At 44.7% G+C, this 21,047-nt stretch overlaps 1 protein-coding gene across 1 annotated transcript in view; it reads left to right on the top strand.

The window, feature by feature from the left end:
• Positions 1 to 21,047, top strand: part of ppp1r14d (protein phosphatase 1 regulatory inhibitor subunit 14D) — a 46,702-nt gene that overhangs the window by 22,170 nt on the left and 3,485 nt on the right. The window contains exon 2 of the mRNA XM_055640845.1: positions 19,952 to 20,032. Within this exon, the coding sequence (XP_055496820.1) occupies positions 19,952 to 20,032 (81 nt within the window). The remainder of the gene's footprint in view (positions 1 to 19,951; positions 20,033 to 21,047) is intronic.

Genomic DNA, 21,047 nt, shown 5'->3' with positions numbered 1-21,047 from the left:
AACAGGTCAGGAAGGCACTCACCACAACCAGGGCAATAAATGGCACCAATGCCATAGACACCCACAGTCCATAGGTGAAAAGAAACAAAAGTGAGATTATTCTTTTGAACTACAATGGGTGTTCTACCCAATTTCTCCTCACTGGATGACCACTTGCCACGTTAAAATCTAGTAAACCTTCAACTTTTGTATTTTTGTACTTTGTATGCAGTGGCTCTATGCCAAGCATATCCAGTTTATTGAAAGCTGCAAATAGGCTACCAGGTGTGGTCACTCAAGTCCTGTACAATGGGAAATACAGCACGAAAACAGGTCCTTCAGCCCAACACGTTCATGCTGAGCAAGATGCCCATCTAAGTTTATCCATTTAACTGCATCTGGCCCAATGGTGATATTGTACCTGCCTCACCTACTTCCTCACCTACTTCCTCTGGCAGCTCGTTCCATTAACTGCCACCTTCTGTGTAAAAACACCCTCAGGTTCCTTTACAATATTTCCACTTTCACCTTAAACCTCTGCCCTCTAGTTCTTGATTCCCCTACCCAGGGAAAAAGACAATGCACATTCATCCCAGCTGTTCAACTCCTGATTTTATCACTGCACAGCCACCTGTATTCCAGTCAACAGAATCCTAGCCTGCCCAAACTTTCCTGAAAATCTTGTATAGCTGTAACATAATGTCTTAATGACTATACTCAAATCCCTGGCAGATAAAGGCCAGCATGCTAAAAATTGTCTTCATCACCCTATCTACCAAGATTATCACTTTCAAAGAATGATGTACTTGTACTCTTAAATCTCTCTGCTCTGCAATACTCCCCAGGGTCCTACCATTCACTATGAAGGCTTCCCCATTTCCTGTGATATGACATAACCAATTTCCCATTCATAAAACCATGTAAAGAGTGCCTTATCAGAGTTGTGGTTATCTAATTGGCCTCTTTGCATCTTCTTGCTGATGGATTCCTACAGTCTTGCCACAACTTATACCAGGTTAAAAAGTCTTGAGGTTCTTCTTTGGATCTGCTGTCATGAATGGTGGTGTTACGTTTGTTTCTTTCCAACCCACGGGTCAATCTAGAATTTAGGGAGCTTTGGAAGATTCCACTTCATTCATCATCCACCACATTTGTAGATCATCACATTCTGAGAATATTTTTTTCTGTATATCTCTTAAATTAAATTTCCGATCTTCACTTTCATTATACCTGGGACTTTTGGTAATTTATTGTATCTTCACCTTTGGACAGAAAACCCAAATGACTTAGGGCGGCAAAGGGGTGCAGCGGTAGAGTTTCCGCCTTGCAGCGCCAGAGACCGGGTTCAATTCTGACTACAGTGTATGGAGTTTGTCCGTTTTCCCTGTGACCCTGTTTTCCCTGCGGTTTCCTCCCACACTCCAAAGACGTGCAGGTTTGTAGGTTAATTGGCTTCTGTAAATTGTAAATTGTTCCTGGTGTGTAGGATAGTGCTGGTGTATCGCTGGTCGACATGGACTCGGTGGGCCGAAGGGCCTGTTTCCATGCTGTATCTCTAAACTCTAAAGTCTCACTCATTTACTTATTCTGCATATCAATCTTTCTCAATGGAATGGGGTTAGCTTTTGCTGCTCTCTCACTGTTTCCATGCCTACGGAAGCTCAATTTTTCACATTTCCTCCATTCTATTCCCATATTCACTCATCTCCCTCATGATTTTCTGGACAGTCGTAACTGCTTCCGATAACTTCCTAATTCATTTCGCAACATCGAATCTCTAAATTTTAATCAAATTCTGTCCTTGGTTAGCTACAGATTAAGCATTTTTCTAAAAGAGTGCTGCATTATATACATTAAATATTGCAAAATATCTTTGGTTTGCCATTGCTCATTTATCTCAATTTGATCCACTTGCCCTAATTACTTCTGTAAAACTGGCTTCCATCTCCAATAGCTGTATTTAAGACTGTAGTTTCACATTCAAGCATGTCATTCTCAAATACAGTAACATTTATCATCTGTCTTCACGGGAGGATATCCGTCTGAGATTATTAATTAACATTGGCTCATTACACAAAGTCTAATAAATGTTCTGTTTTTAAGTCCGTGACATGTGGCTCCAGGAAGCTGTCCTAAGCTCATCCTCTCAGTTACATTGGACAATTTAATTTGAGTCTAAATAAAAGCGATCTCCAAACCTCCCCTCCCGAGAGTCACAGGTTCATAGGGATAATGCAGCACAGTAACAGACCCTTCAGCCCAGTTCGTCTTTGCCAACCAAGAACCTCTCCAAATGTCTTTTAACACAGAAACATAGAAAATAGGTGCAGTAGACCATTCAGCTCTATGAGCCAGCATTGCCATTCAATTTGATCATGGCTGATCATCCAATATCAGTACTCCGTTTCTGCTTTCTCCCCATATCCCTTGATTCCATTAGCCCTAAGAGCTTTATCCAACTCTCTCTAGGAAACATCCAATGAATTGGCCTCCACTGCCCTCTGTGGCAGACAATTCCACAGATTCACAACTCTCTGGGTGAAAAAGTTTTTCCTACTCTCAGTCCTAAATGGCTTACCCCTTATTCTTCAACTGTGACCCATGGTTCTGGAACATTTAAACTGTGCCCCAACATCGGGAACATTTTTCCTGCATCTAGCCTGTCCAATGCCTTAAGAATTCTATATGTTTCTATAAGATATATTAAATGTTGTAAATGTAAGCACTTTTAACAGCTTGTTCCATACAATTACCATCCTCTGTGTGAAGAATGGCCCCTTTTAAGTTTTTCTCCTCTTACCTCAATCCTAACTCTTGTTCCACTTCTTGGAAAACCGATGGATCCTATCAACTGACCTGCTTCCACTCCACTATTTCTCCAGGCAAGGGGAGCAGAAGATCCCGCTTTGGGACCCTGACCTAGATGCCCCCACCCCCACCCCAGAGGTGGATAGCAGCTGAGACAACAATTCCCCCAAAAATAACCGTGGTCACCACTCAGGTGAAAGGCAACATGTTGCACACCATGAACAGCTTGTTCCATACAACCCCATTTTACCATGTTTGGGACCTCTGTAAATGAAAGTGTGTTGCATATCTTTTGCATGCAGACTGGCCCCACCAGTTGCTTTTCTCTGGTGATGCTCGGCCAGGCCTGTATTGCAGTTTTTCCTCCTCTTCGGTTTAATCCTAACCATCAGTTGTTCCTCTTCTTGGAAAAACCGATGACCTGAGCTAGGATCCACTCCACTATTTCTCCAGGCAAGGGGAGCAGAATATCCCGCTTTGGGACCCTGACCTAGATGCCATACTTTGCTCTTGCCATCACTCTGATATAAGTTAATCTTTGTCTCATCTGTCCACAAGACCTTTTTTTTTTCCAGAACTGTAGTTGCTCTTTTAAGTACTTCTTGGCAAACTGTAACCTGCCCATCCTATTTTTGTGGCTAACCAGTGGTTTACATCTTGCTTTGTAGCCTCTGTATTTCTTTTCATGAAGTCGTCTGCGGATAGTGGTCATTGACAAATCCACACCTGATTACTGAAGAGTGTTACTGATCTGTCGGACAGGTGTTCGGGGATTTTTCTTTATTATAGAGAGAATTCTTCTGTCATCAGCAGTGGAGGTTTTCCTTGGCCTGCCAGTTCCTTTGCAATTAGTAAGCTCACCAGTGCTCTCTTTCTTGTTAATGATGTTCTAAACAGTTGATTTTGATAAGCCTATGGTTTGTCTGATGTCTCTAACAGTTTTAATCTTGTTTCTCAGTCTCATAATGACTTGTTTGACTTTCATTGACACAACTTTGGTCCTTGTGTTGAAAAACAGCAATAAAAGTTTCCAAAGGTGATGGAAAGACTGGAGGAAAGACTAGGTGCTGAGAACTCTCTTATACCTGCATTAAGGAGGCAATTAAACAAACCCAGCAATTACAAATGCCTGTGAAGCCATGTATCCCAAACATTATAGTGCACTGAAATGGGGGGACTATGTATAAACACATCTGTAAATTCTACATGGTGAAACCAAAATGTATGAAAATATCCTTTAATAAATTCTGACAATGTGCACTTTAACCACAAATGATATTTTCTATTACAAATCTCAAACTGTGGAGTACAGAGGCAAATAAATAAATGATGGGTCTTTGTCTCAAACATTATGGAGGGCAGTGTAACTGCAGGAGAGGCCGCAACCACTCAGCGGGCTGGGCAGCTTCTGTGGGGAAAGAGATAATAAGTTAACGTTGGAGACCCCTTAGAACCGACTTTGCTGAGCGTATCCAGCATTGCCGGATTTCATTCAAGATGTTGCTGACTTTGCATCTACTACATCATCAACAGATAGCAGCAGAGCCTTGGGTGCTAAGAGCAAGCCTGCCAAAGGCAGAGAGATTACCAGCACTGATTTGAGAGGGGCCAGAACAGTAAGCATTTATATACGTCCAGGAAGAATCAAAGTCCACTGAAAACACAAGGTTCATACAGAAAATCCACTTCCTTCTCAGAATATAGTGTAATTAGTCTGACCATATAAACCCTTAGATCCCAGGAACATTACTGCAGACTCTGACCTGTGTTATTGAATCCTGCCACCACACTCCAGGTTACAAAGTCTCCCTGCTGCTTCACTTGTTTGGTTTGTTTCTTCTGGTGCTGATAATGTTTTTCTCTCGGGATATTGTTAGTTTAGGAAGGTCTGAGGCCAATTCCATGTAAGATTTACCTTTTCAGATAACCATATTTTAGCTTTCACAGATTATAACCCAGCGGTATCAAAGTTGACTTCTCTAATGGTAGACACAAAATGCTGGAGTAACTCAGTGGGACATTCTCTAATTTCAGGTAGCTCCTGCATTCCCTCTCTCTGCCCCTCCCCCACCATAGCCATCCTGCTGGCTTCACTGTTCGCATCCATATATCCTTCCGTCATCACCTCTTCCACAACTAACAATATACCATTGTGGGCTCCACCTTTTCCTGGTCATCCGTGCCGGCTCTGATTTGTTCTTTGTCTTTTCGTACCTCTAGTTTCCCTCTCCCCTGACTCTCAGCCTGAAGAAGGGTCGCGACCTGAAATGTTACCTATTCCTTTTCTCCAGAGATGCTGCCTGACCCGCTGAGTTACCCCCGTTCATTCTTTGCTATCTTCTGAAATTCCCTCTTTTAATCCTTCATTATGCAATGCTTGGCTGCTGTTCTCAATTGCACAGCAGTCATGACTTAACTGGATAGCTATCCGATACTATTTAAAACCATTAGCTCACATAATAAGCATCTTGCCGTCACACCCCTCACCACCTTCCTGTGTTACACCCCTTGCTGGGACTCCGTCAGACTCCATCAACACTTCATATTCTATTCCTGCCCTGATGCTGCCTCAATATAGCTTCACCTCATAAAATCATAGTTATACAATCATACAGCAGAGAAACAGGTCCGTTCGGCCTGCTTCGTCCATGCGAACCCTGACGCCCACAAACACTAATCCCGTTTGCCTGCATGATGCCAGTGTCCCTCTTTTCCAACTAAGTACCTGTTCAAATGCCTTCAAACATTGTCATTGGATTTTCCTGTACTACCTGCTCTGGCAGCTTTTTCCAGGTAAGCACCACCCTTTGTGTGAAAAATCACTGAGACACAAAAGTCGTTCTTTAATTCATGGGGTTTAAACATATATACAACATTCACTGCCCATCTCTAACTAGATAGATAGAAAACTGGTTGGCAGACAGTCCCTTTCATAATAGCAGGCAGTGACTAGTGGGGTACCGCAAGGCTCAGTGCTGGGACTGCAGTTTTTACAATATACATCAATGATTTAGATGAAGGGATTCAAAGTAACATTAGCAAATTTGCGGAGGATGCTGTGAGAATGCAGGGTGACTTGGACAGGTTGGGTGAGTGGGCAGATGCATGGCAGATGCAGTTTAATGTGGATAAATGTGAGGTTATCCACTTTAGTAGCAAAAACAGGAAGGCAGATTATTATCTAAATGATGCCCAGTTGGGAAAAGGGGAAGTGCAACGGGATCTGGGGGTCCTTGTTCATCAGTCAATTAAATTAAGCATGCAGGTACAGCAGGCAGTGAAGAAAGCGAATGGCATGTTGGCCTTCATAACAAGAGGAGTTGAGTATAGGAGCAAAGAGGTCCTCCTGCAGTTGTACAGGGCCCTAGTGAGACCGCACCTGGAGTATTGTGTGCAGTTTTGGTCCCCTACTTTGAGGAAGGATATTCTTGCTATTGAGAGAGTGCAGCGTAGATTTACAAGGTTAATTCCCGGGATGGCAGGACTGTCATATGCTGAGAGAATGGAGCAGCTGGGCTTGTATACCAAGGAGTTTAGAAGGATGAGAGGGCATCTTATTGAAACATATAAGATTATTAAGGGTTTGGACACGCTAGAGGCAAGAAACATGTTCCCGATGTTGGGGGAGTCCAGAACCAGGGGCCACAGTTTAAGAATAAGGGGTAAGCCATTTAGAACGGAGACGAGGAAACACTTCTTCACACAGAGAGTTGTGAGTCTGTGGAATTCTCTGCCTCAGAGGGCAGTGGAGGCCGGTTCTCTGGATACTATCAAGAGAGAGCTGGATAGGGCTCTTAAAGATATCGGAGTCAGGGGATATGGGGAGAGGGCAGGAACGGGGTACTGATTAGGTATGATCAGCCATGATCACATTGAATGGTGGTGGTGGCTCGAAGGGCCGAATGGCCTACTCCTGCACCTATTGTCTATTATCTACCCTTGAGAAGGGGCGGCATGATGGCACAGCGGCAGAGTTGCTGCCTTACAGTGCCAGAGACCTGGTTCGATTCTGACCTCGGATGTTGTCGGGGACAGAGTTTGTGTGTTCTCCCCGTGACCTGCGTGGGTTTTCTTCAGATGCTCCAGTTCCCTCCACCCTCTAGGTTTGAGGGTTAATTGGCTTTGGTAAAACATTTTAATTGTCCCTTATGTGTAGGATAGTGTTAGTGTACGGGAATTACTGGTTGGCGTGGACTCGGTGGTCCGAAAGGCCTGTTGCTGCGCTGTAGCTAAACTAAACTAAGCTATGGAGGTGATGAGTCCCTGCCTTGAAGCACTAAAGCACTTTAGATACTGCTACTCACACTGCTATTGGATTTAGATTCAGTATAATGCACAAGCATTCTGTGCTTCTTGCCTGCTTGCTGTGTTATTCAATATCATGGTTGATCTTTTGCTTACACTATCCCTATATTTCTTTTAACATTGAGAACTCAACCTCCCTCTTGAATATACTCAAGGACGGAGCATCCAAAGCCTTCTTAAATCAAGAATTCTAAAAATTCACCGTCCTCTACATGAAACAATTTTATATATCCAAGTTAGCAATGGTGTGTGACCTATAGAGGAACCCTGCAGCTGATTGTGACCCTATGCACCTTGTAGGGTGTAGTGCTTGTGCATTAAGGAGGTGCAGTGGTGGTAGCCCGGTGTTAATTACTATTGATTTTGTATATGCTACGCACCGCAACCATTGTTCACCAGGGTTGGACAATATTAATGTTTATCGTCAGTGTGCGTACCTCTGAGGCTGCTTCACCCTGGATGGTGTTGAGCTTGGTTTGTTTAGTTTACAGATACGTGGAAACAGACCCTTTGGCCCACCGAGTCCAAGACGACCAGCGATCTCCCGCACACTAGTTCTATCGTACACACTAGGACAATTTCCAGAAACCAATGAACCCACAAACCTGCATCTTTGGAATGTGGGGGGAAATCTCAAAATCTAATGGCTGATACTTGTTTTGAAACCATAACCCTTGTTTTGGTTACATCAGCCAAGGGAACCATCATCACTGCAATTATCCTGTCAAGCCCATAAGTGATTTGCCTCAATGACATTACCTTTCATTCTTTTAAAATTTAGATCTGTTTCAATTGTTGTCATAGGACAACCCTCCCTTTTCAGGAATCTATCAGTGAATCTTTCTACGCCCTCTCTGTTACGGATATATCCCTCCATGGATAAGGAGTCCAGATCTGGCCATAACATTCTTGGTCATCTGTTGCCTGAAACATCACCCATTCCTTCTCTCCATTGATGCTGCGTGTCCTGCTGACTTACTCCAGCTTTTTGTGTCTATCTTGGGTTTAAACCAGCATCTGCAGTTCCTTCCTACACAAGAGCAGGCTCTTTGGCCCACAATGGCCATGCCGACCATGATGCCAAGTTGAAACTGCCTGCACATGATCCATATCTCTCCATTCCCTTCATATCCACGTGCATCTCCATCAATGGCGCTATCTTATCTGCTTCCACCACCATACCTGACAGTTTGTTTCAAGCATCCACCACTCTCTCTGTAAAAAAAAACTTGTCCAGCATTGTGCAATCGTCAGCATATATCCCCACATCTTACTGTTGATGGAAGGAAGGTCATTGATGAAGCAGAAGGAATAGATGACATTTCGGGTCGAGATCCTTCTTCAGACTGATGTTGGGGGGGGTGGGAAAATATTTTTCCCGTGCCCTCTCCCCGACATCAGTCTGAAGAAGGGTCTCGACCCGAAACGTCACCTATTCCTTTTCTGCATTGATGCTGCCTCACCCGCTGAGTTTCTCCAGCATTTTCTGTCTACCTTCGACTTTTCCAGCATCTGCATTTCTTTCTTAAACATCATTGATGAAGCAGTTGAAAATGGTTGAGCATAGAATATTGCCCTAAGGAAACCTTGTTGTCATGTCCTGGATGAGGCGTGGATAATTGACCTTGAACAACCATCCATCCATCCCAACCATCTTTCTTTTGTATGAGCTATGGCTCCAAGCATTGGAGCGCCTTACCCTTTATGCCCATTGATTTCAGTTTTCCAGCTATGTAAGACATGTTTGTTATTGTTGCTTTATCACCTGCCCTTTATGATACATTGCTGTGGAATTCCTGGTGCGTGACTCGCCCTTCATTTTCTCTTAGGTTGCGGCACAGAGGTGGCACAGTTGGGATGACATAGTGGTGCCTTGCAGCTACAGTGACCCAGGATTGACCTTGAATTCTGGAGTGCCCTCAGTGTGCATGTTTAGTTTAGTTTAAAGATACAGCGCGAAAGAGGCCATTGGGCCCAACGAGTCCGCACCGATCAGTGATTCCCGCACATTAACACTATCCTACACAAACTATGGACAATTTACACTTATTCTAAGCCAATTAACCTACAAACCTGTGCATCTTTGGAGTGTGGGAGGAAACCGAAGATCTCCACGAGGTCACGGGGAGAATGTGCAAACTGTACAGACAGCACCCGTAGTCGGGATTGGACCCGGGTCCCCAGAGCTGCAAGGCAGCAACTCTACCGCTGCGCCATCATGCCGCCCTTCCTCTTCCTCTGACCCCATGGGTTTCCAGGTGCTCAAGTTGCCTCCCACATCCAAAGAACCTGCTGGTAGGGTATCTGCCCCCCGTAAATTGCCCCTACAGTATCGGTGAGGGGTAGAATCTGGGCAAAGTTGATGAGAATGACGGGAGAATAAAATAGACAAATATAGAATTAAAGTGAAAATTGGTGCTTGATAGTAAAAGTGGATTTGATGGGCAAAAGGCCCCGTTTCTCTGCTGTATCTCTCTATGACTCTAACCCTGTAATCCCATCGCTGAAAGGAACAAAGAAACACATTGATATGTCTAATCTTCTCCAAACAGATCCCACATCTTCTTTAAGCCTAATGCTGTAATTTGTAGTTTTGGCATTCAATTGATGTTCTCCAGGAAAAGCACTGCGCCTAGGGACTGAGTGGTTAGTGGATATCCCAGTTCCGCTTCAATAAGGAGCAGAGAAGGTTTCTCTGCGGAGGATGGCGAGCTTTCAGGCAAAAGGAAAATACAGTATGGAAGCAATCGCGATAGTGATTATATGACCCAGTCAATACATTGGGCTGGTTTAGCTTAGTTTGGATAAACAGTGTGGAAACAGGCCCTTCATCCCACCGAGTCTGCGCTGACCAGCGATCATCATACACTAACACTATCCTCCACACTAGGGACAATTTACAATTTTTACCACAGCCAATTAACCTACAAACCTGTAGGAAGGAACTGCAGATGCTGATTTACACCAAAGATAGTCTTGAGATAGTGCTGGTGTAACTCAGCGGGTCATGTAGCATCTCTGGAGAAAAGGAATAGGTGACGTTTTTCCGAAGTAGGGTATCGGCCTCAAACGTCACCTACTCCTCTTCTGCAGAGATGCCGCTTGACCTGCTGAGTTACTCAAGCATTTTGTGCCAACCTACAAACCTGTATGTCTTTGGAGCGTGGGAGGAAAGTGGAGCATCTTGGCTGGTAAATAGGTGTAGTCACTTTTGCTGCATTAAAAGTGAACTCCTAAACTCACTGAACCAGTTCAGTTCATCTTGGGATGGTGCCAGGTGAATTTGATCTCCTGTTGTACAAAGCAGAGGCTCAAAATAGAACCTAATTCAAAATTCACTTCAGCTTCCTGGGTGACTCAACCTCGATTATTTACAGATTTTCTAAAATTAGGAGGGATTGTGATAGAATAAATAATTAGCAACTCTTTCGATATTCTGTCGGGTTAGTAACGAGAGCACATGGATTGATTTATCCAAGGAAAGGGTGAACATTTGATACTGCTGTTTGCAAAAGAAGCAGACAGGACACAACATTTTTCTTTACACTAACTGAAATCCTGGTGAAAGCTGTCCGGAACAGTGGCGCAGTAGTAGAATTGCTGTCTTGCAGCACCTGAGACCCGGGTTCGATCCTGACTATGGGTGCTGTCTGTACGGAGTTTGTATGTTCTCCCTGTGACTGCATGGGCTTTCTCTGGGTGCTCTGGTTTCCTCCCACATTACAAAACGTGCAGGTTAATTGGCCTGTAAATTGCCCCTCAAGTGCAAGGATAGAACTAGTGTACGAGTGATCACTGGTCGACATGGACTCGGTGGCCTGAAGGGCATGTTTCCACACTGTAACTCTAAACTAAACTATTTCAGAAATAAATTCCCCACCGAACCCTTGCCGACTGTCGAATACCCATTCACACTAATTCTGTTATTCATGGATATTTAAGGATAAACATTTAATCCGACCAGTGCGAGTCTTCTGCACATTAACACTAGCGGTAGGACTAGCCAATATTTACTGGCCTCTAGGTTTCTCTCCCATATCCCCTATCACCCCTCCGCCCCCCCCCCCCCCCCCACCCCACCCCCGTCCTATGACCCACCTGGACTCTCATCTATTTTCTCCCTTCCACCTACATTCTCTCTTCTAGCTTCACAATTTGCAACTCTTCAATCCTTTTGTCTCACATTTCTGTCTTTTCATCAACCTATCAAAAACCCCTCCTCACCTCTATCAATCTATCTTCTGGCCCAGGCTTTGTCCTGACCCTCTTTTCCAGTTTTTTCTCCAATCAGTTTGAAGAAAGGTCCTGACCAAAAACGCCACAATTAATAGATTATCTGTTTTGGTGGTGGTCATTGATCATTAAATATCATCCGATATACTATGATCCACCTTCTAAAGGAGTGCCAGGTGATCTTTTTACATCTAGCATTATCCTCATTTAGTATCTCACTCCCCCAAGCAATGATTTCTGACAAGACTTGCAACAATGTTAGTGTGTAGGCACATGACCTTTTGTACCTCTTCACCCTTGTGAGCACCTTGACTGGAAGCCCGGTGTGGTAACCCCTGACTCTTGTGATCTCTATACTTCGACTTGGCTCCTGACCTTCAGGGCCCAATCCTGCTTCAAAAGCTCAGCGGGTTAATTTTGTGTTGAAATCAAGGGCTTCTTTCTACTAAGCTTTTCCCGATCACACAGGTGTTATTTCCTCTGATTGAAAGAAGTCGGGATTCGAAATGAACAATAGATGTTAATGAGCATTTTCTTCGTCGGACAAACACACAGGGACATTCAGCGATCTCTCTCGTCCCATCAGATGACAAGCAATGATGCCACCAGCGGCTGAACACAACCTGTAAACGCGTGTTAAAGACGTTACAGCATCTGAAAAAGAGGCAAAGTGCATAGGCTTCATAAATCAGCTGCGGTAGCTCCCTCTTTGAGAAGGCAACCGATTATTAGGCCCACCTCCTTCTTCGCCCTGAGATACTTTGGTGTTGGTTTCTTTTACTTGAACCGATATGGATGTGTGACAAGTACACTTGTGATAGCGCTAATAGCTTACTGGAAGTCGGACTTCGAGATAACATTATACTATAGCCGGGTCTCCGCGCTGTAGTGTAATAGAGCAGCCAGATCCTACTCTCCTTGGGGCTTAACAATTTAGACTTTGGCAGTTCCACTGGTGGCAAACCGTCAATAAGGTCTCCAGTAATTCATAAACATAAAGAGATCGGGCAGATTTTTGGATTATTAGTTTCCCGGCTGTCACACTCAAAGTTGCATGATCTTGAGGACTCAACCTACCAAAGTCAAGTTTTTTCTATTGCCCACCTGTCCCAGAACAGAAGCAATGCAATTGCTTAACTTGCAGGCAGCAAGCACTGGGATATGGTAAACATAGTCTACTGGAAGAGACTATACTAATGAAAAAACAATTCAGCATATTTTTGTGTTTTAATATAGATAATATTGAAATATAATTAGATTTATTAGATATTTTTGAGTATAATATATTGCTCAATATTTTATTGGGTATATCAATTGAGTTATACAAAATATATATAGTACACCTACACTTTTCTACGTGTGTGTGGTACAATGCAAACAAACAGACAATAAGTGGCAAGCAAGAGGCCAAACCGTGCAATCCAATATCCTTATTTTTAGTCTAAGGCTTCCAGTATTTGAGGTTAGGTAGTGGTTTAAAAGCACTGGGTTGCTGTCGCGAAGAAGCTTCCCCTGAACCCAGACAAGTTCGGTTTTCCGTTCCATGTACCTTGGTTCCCCAACGGGCAGAGTGAATGAGTGTTCGTGGCCAGGGTGCGACCTCATGATGATGCTGCTATCCAGTTGTAAGTATGGCAACACTGCAGAGCCTGCTCCGGGAAATGGGCGGCGACTTATGAAAAAAAAATTGTAATGGAGGTCAAGAACCCTTGATGAACTGGGACAGTTCGCCAAACAGAAGCTTTTTTGCAGTTTTCACGGTGCGTGCGATCGCATGCCGTGCTAAGAAAAATGTTCAGCATTGTCATGCACCCCCAAAGGAAATAAAACCACAGCCTGAAGACCGTTGTGCTGTTTTAAACTGAACGGCCAGGGGGCCATTAGTGGTGGAAGATATGATATTCCTTCCGTCCATAGACACTGCAATTCACTGAAGTTTCCCCTGCCCAGTGGCATATGAAACCGGAGTACATTAGGCCACAATGATTCAACAGTCCATTAATGCTGAAGGATGTCTCGTTAGTGTGAAACAAACTCGGGCCCCGTAACCTAGAGAGGTTCTAGGGTTCTAGGGGGCAGACGAATCAGCAAAAAGAACTGGGGTCTAGAAAGAATCTCCCAGATCAACAGGGTAATTAAATCCGGGGTGTTTACAACTGACTTATCTCATATCTCAAGGGTGGTCAAAAAGGCTTTTGGACACATTGGACTTCATCAGTCAGAGTAGTGCGTATAGAATATGGAAGGTCAATCGTTGCAGTTACATAAGATTTGGTGGAGCCATGTTTTAGAGTATTGCATAGTCATTTTTAGTCATTAGGGTATGCGGATGTGTCAGAACTATGAAGTGCCGCGGAGAATGTACGATGTTCCAGATTGGGGGGAGCCTGACCAAGAAAGGGTGAAGGGCAGAACTTGAACTATATTTCCTGGTGTAGGGGATTGGAATGAATCATAGATTTGAGTTACAACTCATGAGTGTAGAACAGACTTTTATAGATGAGCCAGTCCTTGTTGCCCAGTAGCGGAATCAATACGCCAAGGAAACATTAAAAAAAACTCTTAAGATGGGGAGGGGGGGGGGAGGGGTAGTGTATGGTGGAGGAGGAGGAGGGGATATCGGGGTGAGATAGGGAGAGTGGTGGGGGGGGGGGGAGCGGGGGGGGGGGGAGCGGGGGGGGAACTATAGGGGGGGTCAGGTGAACAGGGGATTGGAAAAATAAAAATGGAGTCAGTGGCACAAGAAGTTGCGCGGGGGTGCACGGAGAGTTGGAGGAAGGGGGGGGGGAAAGGTAGTGGGGGTTGGGAGGGGGGAGGGCGTCAAAGGTGCAAGTCGCGGGGTCGAGGGGTGGTTTGGTACGGGTGGGAGGACAGGGGAGCGTGTGGTGGGAGACGAGGAGGGAAGATTAATAAGAACCTGAATGAGTAATGTGCCACTCGATTTACCACAATCACTGTCCGTCAGAGTGGGAGTGCCTTGGAATGAACCTCCCCATAGAAGATGAGTTGAGCGCAGGTGGCTATCATCACAATGTTTAACTGAAACATTTAGACAGGTTACATGGATATGGACACCATGCTAGAGGATTGGGGAAAAAATGCACCGCAATGAGCTTGGCACTGTAAACATGGGTAGAAACAATAAGACCGGAACCAGAATGTTGGTCGGTGGGAGGTGAGGGGCAAGTTTAGGCTGAAGGGCCTGCTTTCACGTGCCTGTGGAAAGTGTCCTATGACTCCTTACCAATGACAGGTCTACGCTTTAGAAAGAGATGAGCGTGCATTTATTTATAGTTCGGTAGAGTGGTGTGATTGGTGGAATTCGCTCTTCCAAATACCCATGGTTTTAGTGGATTCCCAAAGTGAATCAGTGGTAAGGAAGCAAATGCAAAGTTTCGCATTCATTTCGAGGAGGCACTATGACATGTAAGAAGCAGAAAATAAGCTGAGCTTTTATAAGCCTCCCTAGACCACATTTTTTTTTGTAGTGTTGTAGCAAGGGGAGCTGTGGGGCCCCCATATCGGCAACAGGAGGGATTGTGCTGGTAGACAACCAACAAAGCTGGAGTAACCACAAACGTGAACAGTACAGCGTCACTGGGAGACGCAGGGTGAGTGTCGTGACGTTTCGGGTCAAGACCCTTCACGAGATATTTGCTGGATTGGTGAGGGTCCCTAGGGGGGGTTATGAGTTTATGAGAAAATGATCGGCTTTGTGAGGCAGTGTTTAAGTGTATATTGAAGCTTTCGATGGCTCTGAGTCTGTACGCGTTTTAGTGTTATAAGGATGATGGGGGGAATGTCTGCTCCTATGACTTCATAACAACTTATGCTGCGATCCGGGTTTTTAGTTCCGGCAGGTGATCCATGCTCTGGGTGAAATTAACCAACGTAGCACCTCTCTCTACATAAAAAAAAAAAATAAAAAACAACCTCCCTTCTCTAATCATACCTTCTACTCGTGGATCGCAATCATTGTTCTACTCATGTTGAGGAGAATTACCAACCGTGCAGTGACTCAGGAGAATCGTTGAGCGTCATTACGTGCCGGCGTGAAACAAAAAAAGACGTCAAGAGGATAAAAAAGAGCTTAAGAGGGGGGGGATAGGGGGGGGGGGGGGTCATTGTATGTTTTTTATATCGATGCATATATGGCAAAGTCGTAGTCAGGGTAGATTCTCAGCAATTCTGATCGATAGTGATTGCTACCAACAATCCGTGCAGTTACAGCTGACTGTGGCCGGAGCGAAGAGTCAAGCTGAAAGGGCAAGACGAACCGGACTCTCAGATACTGGGGCTCGGTAGCAGGGAACGCCGCTACAAAACTACATCTGGCAGAGAAAAGGGATAAAATCTCGGAATACCAAAGATAACTGAAGGATAACGCTCCTCTATATTAATCTTTGGTGTCTCTTTGCGTTCGCAAGATGCGAGTCAGGGATGAAGGGTCAGCGCTGAAGTTGGTTTCGCAATGGTGATCAGCTGGGAGGTATAGCTCTGGCCATGTTTACCTGAAGTGATGAAACCACGGGATTAGACGCCATATTGAAGCTCCGGTGGACACTCTCCTGGCTTCACATCCTGTGCTACCACCTCTATGGAGTGCTCTAGAGGTCGATCTGAGAGCCGCGCCGCCTCAAGTGGCACATCTAATCTGAACGATAGCCGAGAGCTCAGTGCGACCAACTAGCCGGGATTAAGTGGGAATGGTGCTGAAACGATATGAATCTGTCCAACAGGCACGAGATCGGTTATGACGCTCTTAATGACGTTTTTGAGATGGAGGAAATCAACGCTGTGTGTGGTTATGTGTCCCTCAGTAGCCGATATCCAAGAGCCGCCAGTGAGTGATAAGCACTGTGTAGGTGTGTCTGAATTGGCTGTGTCCTCACCTTTGACTAATCTGGTACCTAGACTGACATTGGATTCATTGTGTTTTATTTCTGTTTTTAGTACCTCCATCTTGTAGTCAGGTATTGAAGGTCAATCATTTACCTTTCCTAAAGATTATTATTGAACACGTTCATTTTTTTTACAACACCCAGGTGTTTTCATGGTCACTATTAGTGACGCTAACTTTTCTATTACAGGATTGTTTAATTCCCTTGGTGGGATCTGAACTCCTTCCCTGGGTTATTAGTTCAAGGCGAGACACAAAGTAGCTCCGTGGGTCAGGCAGCATCTCTGAAGAAAATGGATTGGTGACGATTTGGGTGGGGACCCTTCTTCAGAGTGATTGCAGCAGGGAGCAGAGAAATAAAACTGGGAGAAAAGGAGGGTCCCGACCCGAAAACATCACCTCTCCATTTTCTCCAGATAGAGACACAAATTGCTGGAGTACCTCAGCAGGTTACTCAGCATCTCTGGAGAAAAGGAATAGGTAACGTTTCAGGTTGAGACCCTTCTTCAGACTAATGAAGTATGAAGAAGAGTCTCGACCCGAAACATTCCCTTTTCCTTTTCTCCAGATATGCTGCCTGACCTTCTGAGTAATTCCAGCATTTTGTGTCTATCTTTGGCATAAACCAGCATCTCCGGTTCTTTATTATTAGTTCAAGGCTATAAATTTTCACTCCAGAAACCTAACTAGTATACTATAATGCTGAAAACATTGTTCATGTCCAAAGTTGTTACATTATATCTTGTTTAATCATGGAAAGATGTTGTTGTGCTTTGGAATATTACTTTCCCAGTGATGTACCTTTACAATTTAATTAATATTTTTGCTAACGTCAAGTAAGGATACCAAGCTTGGTTTGGCATCAACATTGATGACCAAATTTCAGTCAATAACTGATTTATCATATTTAAACCTGCATTGTGTAATTAACATGATACTCACTCCCCAGTATCTATCATGCTGTTCCTTTAAGGACTGAAAGGGATGAGAATGAGTTGACTTTTTAAAAGTGAAACTAATATTATCTTGGAGATGGATTTTTACTGTTCATGAGTGTGCTTAATGTGTGGTCATTTCCTGGTCGAACTATTTTGTGTGGCTTGACATTAACTAATTACCTCCTGCATATGGATTATGTCTTTTGTGCTAGGTGGTCTTCATGGATATGCCCATTATGGTGTCTCTAATCAATATTTAATATACTAGAAGGGCAGAAATAATGCTGTAAATGATATTCAATCTTTGTTTTGTCATGCTCTCCCTCCCCCTCCCACTTCATTACGTCACTCACAGCATGCTACATTTCATAATCTTCCCAAATGGTTGCTTTGTGAAGATCCCTCTCCCCCATCTAATCATGAAATGGACATTTTAGCTCTTAGTTTCACTTAGAGATACAGCATGGAAACAGGCCCTTCGGCCCACCGATTCCATACCGACCACACTAGTTGTATGTTATCCCACTTTCGCATACTATACACCAGGGGCGAATTAACCTACAAACCCGTATCTCTTGGGGATGTGGAAGGAAACTGGAGCATCTGAGGGAAACCTACGTGGCCTCGGGGAGAACGTGCAAACTCCACACAGACTGGTCAGGATCGAACTGAGGTCTCTGGTGCTGTGAGACAGTGGCTCTACCAGCTGCGTCAGTGTGTCACACAGTTCAGCTTCCAGCCTAAAACTTCTCCTATCCATGTTCTCCAGAGATGCTGCCTGATCTGCTGTTACTGCAGCACGTTGTGCCCTTCAGAAATTCCTGATCCAAGTGAATAATGAAATGGTATGGGTTAATGAAGATAGTATGGGTTAATATTTAGTTCCATCTGTACAAAACATTGTTCTTGGAGAAGGCACGCTTGTTATTCATTCTTTCCGTGTACTGTAAACTGGTTAGACAACACACAAAGCAGCACAAAGTACTTGTGGTGAAGGGTTAGGGTGTTTGAGCTGTTTACATAACTAACAATTCGCAACTGTAAAAGGTGTTTATGTTGGAGAGGTTGGCCTAGAGATTCATCACAGCCCTGAATGGAGCCAATCGACAGGAATCGGTATGTGATTGTTCTTATCTATTGCAGTGTGTACAAAGATGTAGATAAAACACATTTGGATAGTCCCCACGTAAATTCTCCTTATTGCACCACTTAATGTATTATAAATTAACACAGAGGAGAAAACATCTTCCACCTCAGGCTAACATAACACAATAGGACACAACTGCCTTCCGTTTCTGGTGCGGTTATTCAGAAACTCTACCGCTGCACCTCTGTAGATAGACAATAGGTACAGGAGTAGGACCCTTCGAGCCAGCACCGCTATTCAATGTGATCATGGCTGATCATCCCCAGTACCCCGTTCCTGCTTTCTCCCCATATCCCCTGACTCCGCTATCTTTAAGAGCCCTATCTTGCTCTCTCTTGAAAGTATCCAGAGAACCGGCCTCCACCGCCCTTTGAGGCAGAGAATTCCACAGACTCACAACTTGCTGTGTGAAAAAGTGTTTCCTCGTCTACATTCTAAATGGCTTACCCCTTATTCTTAAACTGTGGCCCCTGGTTCTGGACTCCCCAACATCGGGAACATGTTTCCTGCCTCTAGCGTGTCCAAACCCTTAATAATTTTATATATTTGAATAAGATCCCTCTCATCCTTCTAAACTCCAATATAGCTGCTCCATTCTCTCAGCATATGACAATCCCGCCATGCCGGGAATTAACCTTGTAAACCTACGCGGTCCTTCCTCAAAGTAGGGGACCAAAATTGCACACAATACTCCAGGTGCGGTCTCACTAGGGCCCTGTACAACTGCAGAAGGACCTCTTTGCTCCTTTACTCAACTCTTCTTGTTATGAAGGCCAACATGCCATTTGCTTTCTTCACTGCCTGCTGTACCTGCATACTTAATTTCATTGACTGATGAACAAGGACCCCCAGATCCCATTGTACTTCCCCTTTTCCTACTTGAAACCATTTAGATAATAATCTACCTTCCTGTTTTTGCTACCAAAGTGGATAACCTCACATTTATCCACATAAAACTGCATCTGCCCACTCACCCAATCTGTCCAAGTCACCCTGCATTCTCATTGCATGCCCCTCACAGTTCACACTGCCAGCCAGCTTTGTGTCATCTGCAAATTTGCTAATGTTACTTTGAATCCCATCTAAATCATTGATGTACATTGTAAATAGCTGCGGTTCCAGCACCGAGCCTTGTGGTACCCCACTAGTCACTGCCTGCCATTCTGAAAGGGACCCATTCATCCCTACTCCTTGTGTCTGCCAACCAATTTTCTATCCATCCCAGCACTACCCCCAATACCATGTGCCCTAATTGTGCCCACTAATCTCCTATGTGGGACACAGATAGACACAAAGTGCTGGAGTTACTCAGCGGGACAGGCAGCGTCTCTGGAGAGAAAGAACGGGTGATGCTTTGGGATGAGATTCCTTTTTTCTCTCCAGAGATGCTGCCTGTCCCGCTGTTACTCCAACATTTTGTCTTCGATTTAAACCAGCATCTGCAGTTCTTTCCTACCCATTATGGCTGCACCTCTGTGCCGCCCTCAGGGCCCTCTGCACCCTTTCTAGTGCAATCACATCCTTAATATACACCAAATTTGAGAATTATAAGCTTGTTGAACGTCAGTGTTGGTCTTGATGTAATCCCCGCTCCTGGGTCCGTTCTGTCACTTTCAATAACCATTTCTTTTCTTTCTGAAGGAGGAAGAAATCCCAGAACTGGAGATTGACATTGATGAACTGCTAGAAATCTCAGATAAAGACCAACGCTCCAAACTCCAGGTAAATGCTCACTGGTCGATGACACTTTTAAGTTTAGTTGAGAGATCCAGAGCGTAAACAAGCCCTTGTGTCCACCGAGCCCGGACCGGCGAGCGATCCCCGCACATTAACTCTCTCCTACACATTAGGGACAATTTACAATTTTACCGAGCCAATTAACCTACAAATCTGTACGTCTTAGGAGTGTGGGAGGAAACCGGAGCACCCAGAGAAAACCCATGCAGGTCATGGGGAGAAGGTACAAACGGCGTACAGACAGCACCCGTAGTCAGGATTGAACCTGGTTCACTGACGCTGTACGGCAGCAACTCTACCACTGTGTCACTGTGCCGATGTTGATGAAAGTAGTGGTGGGAAAATTGAGACCTTTATCGGGTGAGCAGTGAGCTGGGTTGTCAGTTGTGCAAACAATATTGGATGGTCACCCGATTGGAACTGATGGAATTGCTCTGCTGGATGCCAGCATAGACCTGATGGGTTGAGTAGTGTCCTGTAATTCATCATCGTTGAAAACATTAGCGACGCCGTGTGCTGGTTTCCGACGGGAACGGTGACGGATGCATCACACATCTCTGTCCTCCAGTTCCTGCGGACTTCCCTCGCTGGAAGTATAGGATTTTGGTGTGTGTGCTTTATCATCATTCCTTACAATGCTATGTACGACAGTGATCGCAAGTTCTACTGAAGAATGGATGGCCGTTGACTCGCTAGGAGCTCATCCGCACTTTGACAGGTCTTGTTTTTGGTCCTGCTGGGCGTCCACAGATCCCTCCTCACCTGGCAAACCAGGTGGGGGAGACAGTTTAGTCACCGACTATCCAACCATGGAGCAGGTAGCATGGGATTACATGGTACCCGTGGCGGGGGGGGGGGGGAAACTCCCCCCCCCCGACCTGATCGGATGTGCTCGAAACCAGGTCTCTGTGTAATTGTGCAAAATAAAGACACCATATTTGATCACATTTATTATTCAATTCTCATGCTGTCCTGCACATGGGGTACTGGCCTTCCAATT

Source organism: Leucoraja erinacea, chromosome 9, assembly GCF_028641065.1.
Source record: "Leucoraja erinacea ecotype New England chromosome 9, Leri_hhj_1, whole genome shotgun sequence".
NCBI classification, from domain to species: domain Eukaryota; kingdom Metazoa; phylum Chordata; class Chondrichthyes; order Rajiformes; family Rajidae; genus Leucoraja; species Leucoraja erinaceus.
Note: the sequence above shows the minus strand (reverse complement) of the source record. Positions and strands in the feature narration are given on the sequence as shown.